This window comes from Gastrolobium bilobum, unplaced genomic scaffold (assembly GCF_033153095.1).
Source record: "Gastrolobium bilobum isolate Gb01-03AN ecotype WA unplaced genomic scaffold, APGP_CSIRO_Gbil_v1 utg37015, whole genome shotgun sequence".
NCBI lineage: Eukaryota > Viridiplantae > Streptophyta > Magnoliopsida > Fabales > Fabaceae > Gastrolobium > Gastrolobium bilobum.
In genome coordinates, this window is record NW_026896936.1 from 12,942 (window position 1) to 27,435 (window position 14,494).

General features: G+C 40.0%; 2 protein-coding genes across 2 annotated transcripts; both read left to right on the forward strand.

Annotated features, from left to right (window-relative positions):
- The first annotated feature begins 263 nt into the window (after nt 1-263).
- LOC133302858 (uncharacterized) lies at nt 264-1,238 on the forward strand. The gene has a single exon (XM_061502676.1). The coding sequence runs from the start codon at nt 264-266 to the stop codon at nt 1,236-1,238; it is 975 nt and encodes a 324-aa protein (XP_061358660.1).
- A 10,558-nt stretch (nt 1,239-11,796) lies between these two features.
- Nucleotides 11,797-12,603, forward strand: LOC133302859 (uncharacterized). The gene has a single exon (XM_061502677.1). It carries the CDS (start codon nt 11,797-11,799, stop codon nt 12,601-12,603), a length of 807 nt encoding a protein of 268 aa, XP_061358661.1.
- Nucleotides 12,604-14,494: the final 1,891 nt, after the last annotated feature.

Here is a 14,494-nt window from a genome sequence, read left to right on the forward strand (position 1 = left end):
AACGGTGAAGAATGCGGGGAAGGAAGTATAACCCTGCAAACTGAAACTGGGTGAGTCATCAATCTACTACTCCTGTTCATTACACAATGCACCATTTCCTGATTCAAAGATTAACTATTAGAACCCGCAACTTGGGTTTTCATTGCCCCAATGCGGTTATTTTCTTCACTTGTCGTTCTTTATATGTATCCAACACAAATCACCACAAAGGTGGCTCCTTTACTGTATCAACCCTCATCAACTCATGTGGGTTGTCACCTGAAATGACCCTGAAACTCTCCAAAAGGTTGCAATTGAAAAACCCAGATGGCCCAAATGCTGTTATTGATCTTCTCAGGAACTATGGGTTCTCGCGGACCCAATTATCAATCCTTGTCAAGAAAAAACCTTTTCTGCTTTTTGCAAAACCTGAGGAAACCCTTTTGCCAAAACTCATGTTCTTCCATTCTATTGGGTTTTCAACAACTGACCTCCCCAGAATATTCATTGGAAACCCTTCATTTTTACACACAAGCTTGAAGAACAACATTATACCTCGTTATGAGATCATCAGGAGTCTACTACGCAGTGATAAGGAAGTAGTTTCAACTTTGAAGCATGTGGGATGGAGCTTTCGCAGTTGTGCGGTAATAACTGATTCAGTTGCAAACATAGAGGCTTTGAGACAGCTTGGCCTTCCTCAAGGTTCCATTTCTCTCCTGGTAACCAATTTTCCTCGTGTGGCATTCATGAAGCATTCGAGATTTGTTGAGGCTGTCGAGACAGTGAAGGAAATGGGGTTTGATACTTTGAAATCAAATTTTGTTTTAGCACTTCAAGTACTTGCAAAGATGAATAAAGCAATGTGGAAGTTGAGAGTAGAGGTTTTTGAGAGGTGGGGCTGGTCTAAAGATATCTGTCTTCTAGCTTTCAAAAAGAATCCCCAGTGTATGATGCTGTCAGAAAAGAAGGTTATGAAGATACTAAGCTTCTTGGTGAAGGATATGGGTTTTCCCTCAGAAGACATTGCTGGATGCCCTGTGATTCTTAATCGCAACTTGGAAAAAACATTGATCCCTAGATGTGCAGTTGTTGAAATTTTGAAATCAAGGGGTTTGATCAAGAGAGATTTGCGCATAACTAGCTTTATGTCGATTAGTGAGAAAAAGTTTTTGGCGAGATATGTGACCCGATTTCAGAAAAAAGTGCCACAACTGTTGGATGCATACAAAGGTCAGAAGTCAGATAGATCATCTTGATATACTTTACTCATTGAAGTTTTTAGTTTTGGCTGTCCTTGATTGCAGAAGCTGACAATTCATTTTCTAAGATTTTTACTTTTCACTGATGCTTTCTGTCACTGTATTTTAGTAATACCGAATGGTTAGTACGTTACTTACACCACTCACAGGCTATCTTCATTTCCACTATTGTTTTTTTTTTTTTTTTTTAATTATTATTATTATTATTATTATTATTTGAATAGGCAAAGCACATTACATTAAAATTCACTTCATTTTTTGTCCAAGGGTAAGATTGATTAATTATCTTGTGGGAAAAATTTGTTTAAACATATAAGAATAATTTGTACAATTAACTTTAAAGATGTCCTCAAAAGATCGTGACCTTTTTTTTTATTAAGGCATACAGACGAGACCAAGCTCGGTGTATATATCCTTCTAGGGAGCCTGTCTCGTGTCTGAAGTCGTTTTATCATTCTCCAATCACGAATTTCTGGTATAGTGGTTTACAAGTTTACCTTATAGCAACTTCAACTGTGTAAAGAACTTTGGGATACACCACCTCAAAAGCTAGCTCAAAGGGTGGGAGTGCCCAAGGCCTTATAAACTCCACATTAGTTGCTCATACAACCAATGTGGGACTATATATCTCAACAAACTGAAAGTTTCACTTTTTTTTGTTATTTGTCAACATTAACCTGATATACTATTTGGTTTGGAACTACCGTAGATACTCTACAGTATGTTAATCTTTATCAAAATTGTTAGATTGTTGTCTGACCAATGAAATTAGTTAATTTGTAGCAAATGTGATTTTGTTTTTCTTTCCTATTCATTTGTTAAATAAATGTCCTTACTTTAGTCTGTCTATAATGAGGGTACCTAAGCACTATATACTACCAAAATTGAGAGTATACTATCCTTAATTCATATATATTTTATGCTTTGGAGTACTATCACACTGCTAGGAACTACCGTAGACATGCTACAGTATGTTAATCTTTATCAAAATTGTTAGATTGTTGTCTGACCAATGAAATTAGTTAATTTGTAGCAAATGTGATTTTGTTTTTCTTTCCTATTCATTTGATAATAAATGTCCTTACTTTAGTCTTTCTATAATGAGGGTACCTAAGCACTATATACTACCAAAATTGAGAGTATACTATCCTTAATTCATATATATTTTATGCTTTGGAGTACTATCACACTGCTAGGAAACCCTCAATTACTCACACTTATGTCAGGAAGAATAAAAAGAAAGATATGGGCCTTGTGGGCCAAGTTACTAACTGATGGTTAGTTGTTAGTTTTGGGATGAGAATCAGTTAGGAATATCTTAACTGATTTGTAACAGAAGAAGAATATGAAGAGACTAGGAAGAGAAGATATGAGGTTAGGAAATAGTTGGTTAAGAGAGAGTAGCAGATCAGAGAGTTTTCTTCTCTGAAGAGTTGTTGGTACAAGATTCATCTTGCTGTGCAGGGTAGCATCCTTCAATAAAATCTCATTTTTTTTCTTCTTCTTTCTTTACTGTTACTGGCCAGATTTTGCACACACATAGTAAAGTTACTATTAATATTGATTCTGTAGTATATACTGATGAGACAACTAGTGTAATTTATTTGGTGATGATGTAACCCCTTGACCTATCTCAGTTGTAATTTTGGTACATTTATATGATACTAGGTGATCCTTTGAAATTTGGGTCCTTATTTATTTCAGCTATTTCAGATTATTATATTTATTTGAAGAAATTCATAAGGGAAAAAAATTTGGAATGCATCTAAATGCTTCTCTGATAGGATTATAGCTTGATGGGCTATGACTAATGGGCCCAAATTCAGCAATGCAAAGGAGGCCATAGTTAGTTAGTGAATTAGCTAGTTTGTTAGGAAAATTATTTTAGAATATTCCTAAGATATAGGATAAAAGATAGGTAGTGTGTGTAGTGTAGGAGGCATGTATTCAGAATATTTGGAGTGAGGTTTTGGGAAAAGATCTCTTGGGATCTCTTTGGCCTAGGTATTTTGGCTTGAGAGTGAGTGAGGTCTTTTGGTGTCTATTTTCTACATTGTAATTATTGTTATTGTTAAGTGTTTAAGTCTGTAATTAGGATGAGGAGCCTTGTTGCTCTGTTTCGTTTACTGCCATTGATGTGTTACTGTCATTTTCTTGTTATTTCTCAGTATAATTGCTATTGAAATTGATGGAACCCAAAAAAATACAAGACTAAATTCATTAACAATGGAGGCATAGCCTCTTTTTACATACACTAATACAATATAAAATGCAGAAAATAAACCCAGAAAGCCTCAACTCCCCCTCAAACCAAATACTTAGGCTCAAGAGTTTCCTAGAGGTCTCTCAATTTTCCCTAAACCAGTATTGAATACACGCATAACAGAAACATCACCCTAAACTTTTATATATACTAATTCTAAAATACTAATGGGCTTTGATTATTTCTTATAGGCCCATCAACTGATGGGCTGTGACTAGTGGGCCCAAATTCAGCAATGCAAAGGAGGCCATAGTTAGTTAGTGAATTAGCTAGTTTGTTAGGAAAACTATTCTAGAATATTCCTAAGGTATAGGATAAAAAATAGGTAGCGTGTGTAGAATATTTGGAGTGGGGTTTTGGGAAAGGATCTCTTGGGATCTCTTGGGATCTCTTTGGCCTGGGTATTTTGGCTTGAGAGTGAGTGAGGTATTTTGGTGTCTATTTTCTACATTGTAATTCTTGTTATTGTTAAGTGTTAAGTGTTTAAGTCTGTAATTAGGATGAGGAGCCTTGTTGCTCTGTTTCGTTTACTGCCATTGCTGTGTTACTGCCATTTTCTTGTTATTTCTCAGTATAATTGCTATTGAAATCATAGATTCGATCAATTTGGTATCAAAGCACTACAATCCTGGGAGTGCTCTTTGATTCAGATCTATTAAAAAAAAAATGATTCCAGAATTTTATGGAGATGAAGATGGAATTAAAGCTTGTGGATGGTTGCTCGGGCTTGAACCACATTTTCAAGCACGTCAAATTCAAGAAGCTGATATGCTGAATGAAGCTGTGAAGGGGTTGAGAGGTCGTGCACTCAACTGGTACAAACTTTGGAGTGGGCTCAGTCTTCATGTAAGCTGGCGGAGCTTTGATAGAACATTTATAAGGAGATATATACCTGAGATCTATTTGGTAGAGAAGGATGAAATATCGAACAACCCAGAACTAAGGGAGGAAAAAGAAAAAAAAGAGATCGGAGTAGAGATAAAAGAAGAAGCAGATCGAAGCACGAAGGAAAATGATATTGTAGAAGAAAAAAAAAAATTAAAAGTGCAGAGAAAGAAGATGCAGAAGTAGAGGCGGTACAAAAAGAAACAAAAAAATAGAAGAAAATGAAGAAGACGAAATCAGCAAAGGAGAAGAAGCAAAAATTGAAGGTGCGGAAGGATCTGGAATGCGAAGAATAAAAAAAACAAAGGAAAAAGAAAAAGAAGGTGAAGAAAAAAAGGCAAAAGAAGAAATTGACAAAGAGGAAAACAATACTCAGTCAGAAGAAGAAGAAGAAGAAAAAGAAAAGGTAGTAAAGGAAGAAGATGACAGAAGGGGAATGCAGGCTGTTCTTATGACGGAATCGAAGGACATTCAGGCTGAGGTTCAATTTCATGATCTGACAGATTTGAGAAGAGGGGTGTTGTTGATAGTGGAAGAGAGGGAGACAACGTTGGGAAGGGGAAGCTCTAATTTGGGCCGAAACGAAACTGGGCCAGGAATTGTAAGAGAACTAAATGGGAGACGAGTGCTTGCTAATCATTCTGGGCTGGTGGGTATGACTGGAGGGGGACTTAGTGGGCCTCAGTTACATATTCCATTAGCGGCCCACAACAATAACCCAAAGCATGGTGGACAAACACCATCAGGAAGTGTAGTTAGCCCTAATCGAACGAGAATAGGAAAGGGCAGGTGAATGTGGCGGCGGCGCAGATAGGTCAAAGTCCACCGGTTAACGGTGCGACTTCACCAGTGACCTGGGAGCAAGAATCTTGACGACTTCGTTTTTGCCGTTTGACGCAGGAAGAGAAGGCCAACCAGGGAGGCGACGAAAATGATGGGTTGCTCCAACGCAACGTTTATAGCAACGTTGGAACGACCTCGGGCCGCTCGTCGAAATTTGGGGGAGAAATTAATAGGAAGGGGGTGGTCGTCTTGATCGATTCAGGAGCATCATACAGCTATTTGGCTAACTGCTTGGGAATGGACTTGGAAGTTGCAGTAACAATGGCTGATGACAATCTCTCGGAGGCAGTAAGGAGGGTGCTACAACAGTTGCAAGTGAGTGGGCTTCAAGGACAAACACACGACCCAATTGGCAAGATACAAGGCCACGACGCACAAAACACCAACACAAAATTCAGCAATGGCAGTTCTTTTATTTCAATCATCACTTGTTCAATGTGCTTCAAGCAATAGGATCCTGGTGGATGTTTGGTTACATCCCTTATTCGCTTCCTCACCTCGAGGACGAGGTGAATTTTGAAGGGGGAGTATTGATGGGCTATGACTAGTGGGCCCAAATTCAGCAATACAAAGGAGGCCATAGTTAGTTAGTGAATTAGCTAGTTTGTTAGGAAAACTATTCTAGAATATTCCTAAGGTATAGGATAAAAGATAGGTAGTGTGTGTAGTGTAGGAGGCATGTATTCAGAATATTTGGAGTGGAGTTTTGGGAAAGGATCTCTTTGGCCTAGGTATTTTGGCTTGAGAGTGAGTGAGGTATTTAGGTGTCTATTTTCTACATTGGAATTCTTGTTATTGTTAAGTGTTTAAGTCTGTAATTAGGAATAGGAGCCTTGTTGCTCTGTTTCGTTTACTGTCATTGCTGTGTTACTGTCTTTTTCTTGTTATTTCTCAGTATAATAATTGCTATTGAAATTCTAGGTTCCATCATAGCTTTGGCGCAATTTCACAACTGTTATATTGTATCTGCTGCTCTCTGAGGAACATTCTTGCACTCTGTAGGGTAATATATTTTTCCTAGGGTAATTAGTTTTCTCAGCTACATGTGCCCAAAATGATATTTTTGTTGAGGAAGCTTCAATTTGTACATGAAAACTTTCTCTTTTGTATAATAAGACCAATGCTCTCTATTTGTTAAAAAGATCATTCTTTACTGTGGCTCCTGGTCTAGATGAATTAATCAGGTTTTATTGTCAGATTATTTTGCCAAATCTCTCTGATATTTTTAATACAACATATGATTGTGTGTTTTTCTTTTCCTTTTTAAATATGGGTTAGGAACCCTCCTATCACTAGAGTGTACTCTAGGAAGGGATGTAGGGGATACATTCCACCTCAAAGCATGAGGAATGTGACTCCTCTCTTGGAGGGAAAAGCGGTTATAACCGTTGGAGAGGAGGAGACATTTTAATCGAAATAATTATATTTTTTCTTTTCTGTTTTCTTTTTATTATTTTGCGTACCAGCTACTAATATTATCTTGATATCAGTAAAACTCATAAAAATTGCGATAGTTCCTCGATTCCTTTACTTTTTTTTTATTTTTTTTATTCGTGCTCTATTGGTATGTTAGTAGAAGAATATGTATACTTAATTCTGAAAGCCCACTAGATCTCAAGCGATAATTTGAGAAGTTTTGTTTGTGGTTTGTGGAAAACAAAGATACTGGAATTGCTACTTTCAATCAATTAGTCCATTTTCTCATTACTTATGCGGCTGAGTCTTATAGCCGCCGGGGTACAATGACCTTTTTGTCATTATTTTGGCAAAAATTTCCCGGATTGTCACGTTCCAGAAAATAATCTTCAGAATGTCACGTTACTTAACTTGCAACAATACCCAACAAGTTAGGTATGAACATGTGGCAGCAACTTTGAGGCCACAAAACTCGTTGGACAATCTAGCACTTTTCTCAGGAATAAATCTTTGGTGCTACTGTAGCATCAAGATTCAGTGCATCTCACCAATAGGAGCATTACATATTATAGGAGAGAGAAAAAATTTGGCAGAGAAAAGATAACTTTAGCTGACATGTAATATTTCTATTGGTGAGATGTACTGAATCTCTGGTGCTACAGTAGCACCAAAGATTTATTCTTTTCTCAGTCAACGTGTCAGACTCTTCAATCTGAGATGGCATTACACGTGGCTAAGTCGCTGCACTGTGCAGCTACTTATGTGGCACTTTTTTTGACATGTGGCCCATAGTTGCCACATTGCACAACGAGTATAGTTGGTTTGACACAAGCAACGACTTATGTGACACTTTTTTGACACGTGGCCGATAGTTGCCACACTACTAAACGAGTATCGTTGGTTTGGCACAAATATTCATCTACAAAGAAAAGCTGAGATTTTTTATGTTGACACATTTACTCATGCATGGGTGGGTTTTTCTAAGGCAGATGGGATATGATTAATGCAGATGCGACTTTTTTTTTAGAAAGCAAACAGAAAGTTTGTTTTGTTACTTTGTTTATAAAGGGAATGTTATATTATATTTCAAATAATAAATTTTATGTTAAATATTTCAATTTAAGCAATAATATTTATCAAACTTATGTGGTAAACAATAAATATGACAAAAAAATTTATAATAAATATTTACTAATTGTATTATATAAAAACTTTAAAATAATAATTTTCACATTTCTCATTAATGCTAGCATCCACAAAAATAATTACAAATCATAGAATAAAATTTTGTCATTTTTATTGTTTTACTATGTAAGTTTTATAAATATTTAACTTTTATTGCTCATATTGAAATTTTTAACATAAAATTTATTATTTGAAATATAATATAAAATTCTCTTTATAAACAAAGTAACCAAACAAACTTTCTGTTTGCTTTCTAAAGAAAAGGTCGCATCTGCATTAATCATATCTCATCTGCTTTGAAAAATCCACCCTTGCATGATTGACGTGTCAGCATAAAAAATTTGTCAAACCAACTATACTCGTGCAGTGTGGCAACGATGGGCAACGTGTCAAAAAAGTGCCACGTAAGTCGCTGCTCAGTGCAGCGACTTAGCCACGTGAGCTGTCATTTTAGACTGAGCAGTCTGACACATTGGCTAAGAAAAGTGCTGGACATGAGTTTTATGGCCTCAAAATTGTTACCACATGTCCATACCTAACTCACCAAGTGTTGTAGCGAGTTGGGTGATGAGGCATTTTGACAAATTTTGATTGAGCGTGATATTTCGATAAATATTTGCCTAACACGTGGTAAAAAGGTTGTTGTCCCTAACAGACACAATGTTCTAGATGGGATTCAATCCTTGGAATAAGAAGTCTGTAAAAGAGTCTTGGTCCACTTGAGCTACGACTTTTGGGTGGTGTGAATTCATGTGGCTGGAAAGTTGAAGATGTTTCAATATCTTTGTTTATTCTTATATTTATGCTTGGGACTTTAGTAATAGTGTTATTAAAACTGGTATGACCCGGTCAACCTGACTAGTTGGGCTACTCAATTAACTGGTTGTGCATGTAACTCGATCAATAACCGGTGAACCAGTCATTATCAAGCTCAATTGGTTCTAACCCAATGTTAGTTTTCTGGTTGAACAAGTTATTAAAAATTGTGACAAATTATTTCACCATTATTGTACTTCTAGGATTCGATCTACCACCTAAGAGTAAGAAAGTAAAATGTTAATCACTAAGCCACATCGTTTTAGTTGTCATATAACCTTTTATTTATATATTTATTACATATTTTTATATAAATTCAATTCAAATGATTCAATCTGTAATCTACCAGTTGAACCAGTGACTTATTGGTTTGGTATCTGGACTGAGTCAATTTCCTCCACCCTCAATGATGTTGACTTCTGTCTCTGATAAAATATGTAATTTTGTGTTCTACGTCAGCTTATTTTAAGGTCAACTTTTACTTGTGAGGCCATTCAAAAATTATTAAGCTCATTGCTGATCAATCAAACCTGGGAAGAACGAGACGTGAAAATAATGCGAAAGCAAAATATCATCAGATATACCAAGTTACCTCCCTCTAGACACATAGGGTCACCTTTGCACAAGCCATGAACAAAGGCAAATTGAGGTAGCTTAAGGTGGTGTTTGGCAAGCCTCTTTTTCCAATTTTCTTTGGCATGTGGCGTGTGGATTCCAAAAAAGACATGTTTGGTTAGATGGATTCAGATAAAAAAACTAGTGATCCAAAATGCATGGGTTTTGAGAAATTGTTAGGAAAAAGACGCTTTGTCCACTGTTTGTGTAATCAATATACCCTTTTGTAGAAACAAATTTGACAGCTGTGCTCTTTTTTTAAATTTTAAAATCAGGGTTATTTTAGTAATTTAACATTGTTTTCCCATCTATATCTCACCTCCAACCAAACATACATACCCTAAAATTTACCTAATTTTTCCAGTAAAGTTTTTCCCCACCAAACAACTTTTTTTTACATTTTTCTACCTATCTCACTTTATCTATCTTTACAATCATTTCTCTATCTATTACATTTCCCTACTATTCTAAAAAAATTTCCTCAACCAAACGCCCCCTAAGGAAAAGGGTGTAGGAAATCACACAGCACATAGTAAGCTATAAGCCTCACATTACAACAGTGGAGGAAAGTCAAATTTTGAGGTCCACTACTGAACCCAAGCATCAGATACAATATTATGAAATGCATTTGACAGGGCCAGATATCAGAATATATTATCAACCTAAAACATAAAACATAACAGTATCTTTGAATTTATTCAAAAAAGAATGGAAATATATAATAAAGGATTGCAGCTGGGGCTGAGCTAGGAGGGACATGACTCCCCTGAACTTTTTGTCAGTTGTATTAGAAAGCACTGTTCTCATTGATAATGGGAAGAAAATTGAGGAGTGAAAATCTCATACCTAATTCGAGGGTTTACTCAAGTGATAATAAGAGCTTGGGACAAACAAGTTATCAAAAGAACAGTGTTCAAATAAATTCAAATATATTTGTAAATATACATGAATTAAAAGGATTTCAAAATCAAATGAATTCTTATTTTATAACCCTTCAAAAACAAAATTTCACTGAATCAAATCAATTCCAAAAACCAGTGATTGAGAAAAACTCGAAGCATTTTGTTCTGGATGGCCCAAGTACTGGAGTGACCCAATTACTCAGGCCCAACCCTCAGCTGGCCCAGTTACTCAAGCCCAACCCCCAGCCTTGTTTCGCGTCAGCCCTTAGGGCTGATGTAGACCCTCACGATCTCCAAGACTGCAGCACGTCCAAGAGATACACCAAAATGTCCCACTTCGGGACATTAACCGCTAAAGGCAGTCGCCATAAGCACTACAAAGGAACCTGCCCCTTTGTTCAGCGCTGACATCGCCGGGTGCAGTGGTTGCAGCACTGCCATTGTGGCAGCGCCAACCACGCCTAACACTGCCATCATGGGTGTGCACCCCAAGAAGGGTTGACCCCCACCTCACCAACCCGCATCATCTTCCTTATAAATAGCCCTTAGGGGGCACACCACTAGATATCTTTTATGTACTGTTGTTATGCCCATTTACTTCCAAGTCATTCTCTTGTTATTTATCTGCCATTGATAACAACTTGCTACCTCTTGGAACTATACCTTCTAGCCTGGTCTTTACCTCAGCTAGTGGTGTAATCCATATAATAACATTACCCTCAAGGGTACATAGTGGGCTCACAGAACTGAACGGTACATTGGCGCCGTCTGTGGGAAACTATAAACTTCTAGTCTCATTCTCCTACCAAAGATCCACAAGACGTGTGTTACGTTTTGATAACAAACATGGTTGTCACAACCAGAAGAGCGGAGCAAACCAGGGCTGTCACTCCTGACGGTCATGTACAAACAATACGTTCAAATTCCCCGCCATCGATGCATTCAGCCCCAGCCGAGAGACCCCCCGGCGAGATGCTCCAACCTGTATTACAATCCGTCGCTCCACAAATGCAAGCAGTCGAACCCAGGATAGCACAGTTGAATTATCGTGCGCCTATGCGTGAAATGCAAGGGGAAAACCTGGTACAAGACCAACCCCCGCGACCAGGAGTTCGTTTTAGAATGCCTTTCCACACTATTGCCCCACCGGTCATTCCCGTTCCACGAGCCCATCGCCCACAACCAGCCCAAAGTCTACCAGTAGCCATGCACAACGATTACCGAGCACCAATGGTCACCCCGTTCCCTATGGGACTATACCCCCCTTTCCCTCAACTTTACCCAACTGGTTTTCCTTTCCATGGTTACGCTACCCAACCGCAGAATCCGGCCATCCCGCTGCACCAAGTGTCCTATCAAAACCAAGGTCAACAACCGTATGTCGCCCAACAGCCTTTCAATCACGCCTCGGCCCTCTCCTACTCTGTTGAAGCCCCTCAACCACAAATAGACCGTCCTGCCCGAAACAACTATACGAGTCACGCCAACCCATACGTCGGGGCGCAACAAACCCCTGACTGATATCCTCCGGTTAACACCCATACCCCTTGGTTTTAAAGGACCCTCCAATATCGCCACATATGTTGGAGATGCAGATCCTTTTGAATGGATCCAGAAATTTGAGGCAACAATGACTCTCCATGGTGAAACAGACCTCCTCATGTGCAGGACTTTCCCCACGCTACTTGGGGGGCAAGCTTTAACATGGTACACAACCCTACCAACTGGTAGTATCGCTTCATGGGACGAGTTGGCAAGCAAGTTTCAGTCTCACTTTGCCACAAGTCGCCCTGTGCCAAAATCTGTCCACTCTCTAGAAAAAATACGCCAGCAGCCGGGCGAGTCCCTCAGGTCCTTTTTAGACCGCTTTGATAAGGAGGCCCTACAGGTACAAGGCCTAGACCCCAAAGTACAGGTACATATACTTCTTTCGGGCTTGCGACATGGTGCGTTCGCGTACGAGCTCGCCCGCCATGAGATCACTGACCTGGAAGAAGTCAAGAAGGTGGCCCAGGAGTACATGCGAATCGAAGAGTACAAAGGAAGCCGAGTTGACGACGCCCACAGTCAAGAAAAGGCAGTCAGTAAACAGAAGAACCAAATGGAAGAAAGTAAGAAAGGAAACAAACCGGCCAAATATTCAAACCGCCCTTCTGGGCGCGACACATCAGGTCGTCATACACATGCCGTCCTACAAATGGAGTATAAGGAAGAATCCAAGAGCACCCAGCAGCCTCAGAACCCGCCTAAAGAAAACAACATGTACTGCAAGTTCCATCGCAGCAACGGTCATAACACTGAGCAGTGTAGACACCTCAAAGACGAAATTGATGAACTCATCAAAGGCAGAGAGCAGAGGCGAGGAGGAGACGGCACACACCCTTCTGGAATAGGAAGGCGATATCGTGAGCGCAGCAAATCGCCTGAAAGAAGATGAACGAATCAATCTGGCCCTAGACCCTCCTACAACTGTGACAGGAGAGAGGATTCCCCCAGGAATCGCAGAGCGCGAGCAAGTCCAAACCACAGAGGGAGGCGTGAAGAAGTGGACGAAGACTCAGCCGCGGTGAAGCACGGAGTGATAAACATGATTTCAGGCGGACTGAGCGGAGGAGGAGAGACGGCGAACGCCAGAAAGAAACATTTGAAGCAGTGTCTGGCGGTCGCTGGGAAAGTCATTGGCAAAGCAAAGAACAACCCTGGTCCAACCAGACCTCAAATTGTTTGGGACAACAGCGATTTGGGCGATGTCCTCCCTGGAAATGACGATCCACTCGTCATTCAAGCTATAATCGCCAACTTCGGCGTTAATCGCGTTTTTATTGACCATGGCAGCTCAGCCGACATTTTGTTTTTACCATGCTTTAAAGCGTTAGGATTTACTGTTGATAGTTTAACTCCTGTTACAGGTGAACTCTCAGGTTTCAACGCTACCACCACAAAGCCACTGGGAGTGATTACCTTGCGACTTTCCCTTGGAACGCCGCCCACCTCACGATCCGCAGACATCCAGTTTTTGGTGCTCGACACCCCATCAGCTTACAACACCATTCTTGGTAGAAGGATGTTCGCCGCCTTCGAGGCAAGCATCTCACACCCCCACTTGGCAATGAAGTTCGTTGCCCGTGACAACAAAGTCGCCACGGTGCGAGGAGACCAGACGATAGCCCGAAGCTGCTACAACATATCCTTGCGGCCAATGGCCAAAGCTAGTTTCAATGATGAAAGGGCGCCCAAACAGAGGGTGACCTCGCCAACCGAAAGAAATCCAGGCGAGGAGACAAAGGAGCATGACCAATGTTTTTTGGTAGAATTTGATGCCAGAGATGATCCGCGCGTGGAACATGACAGACCCACGCCTGATGGGGTGTTGGAACATGTTGTATTAGGAGATGCAGATCATCAAACAACAACCATCGGGGCCACCATCGTCCCCGAAATGAAATGCAAGTTAATCAAGTTGCTCAAAGATAACAAAGATTTGTTCGCATGGAAGCCTTCCGACATGCCGGGTATCAATCCAGACGTTTGTTGCCACCGTTTGTCGGTGGATCCCAAAGCCAAGCCAGTCGCCCAGAAAAAGAGGAAATTCGGTCCCGACCGCCAGAGGGTGATTGATGAAGAAGTCAAAAGGCTCCACGCCGCCGGGTTCATCAGGGAAATCGAGTACACAACTTGGTTATCCAACCCAGTATTGGTTAAAAAACCAAACGGCGCATGGAGAATGTGCGTTGACTACACCGACCTAAACAAAGTCTGTCCAAAGGATGCTTACCCTTTTCCTAGCATTGATCAGTTGGTCGACAATGCGTCCGGATTCAAAATACTCATTCATGGACGCATATTCAGGTTACAATCAGATTCCGCTTCTTGAAGAAGACAAGATAAAACGGCGTTCATCACTCAGAACGCCAATTACTGTTATACAATGATGCCCTTCGGTCTAAAGAATGCTGGGGCCACTTACCAAAGGATGATGAATGAAGTATTCAGAGACCTGATTGGCAATTGCATCAAAGTATACATCGATGACATGATCGCTAAATCTAGAACGTCGGAACAACATTTGACTGACCTGCAAGGAGTATTTGAAAGACTCAGAAAATTCAACATGCGTTTGAATCCCAGCAAGTGCGCCTTCGGAGTTCCCGCGGGCAAATTCCTAGGATTTATGCTCACTGAGCGAGGCATTGAGGTTAATCCCGATAAGTGCAAGGCGGTGATTGAAATGCGAAGCCCACAAACAATTAAGGAAGTTCAGCAACTGACAAGAAGGTTAGTAGCTCTCACTCGTTTTTTGGCCAATTCGGCCCCTCTTTTTGGCTTAC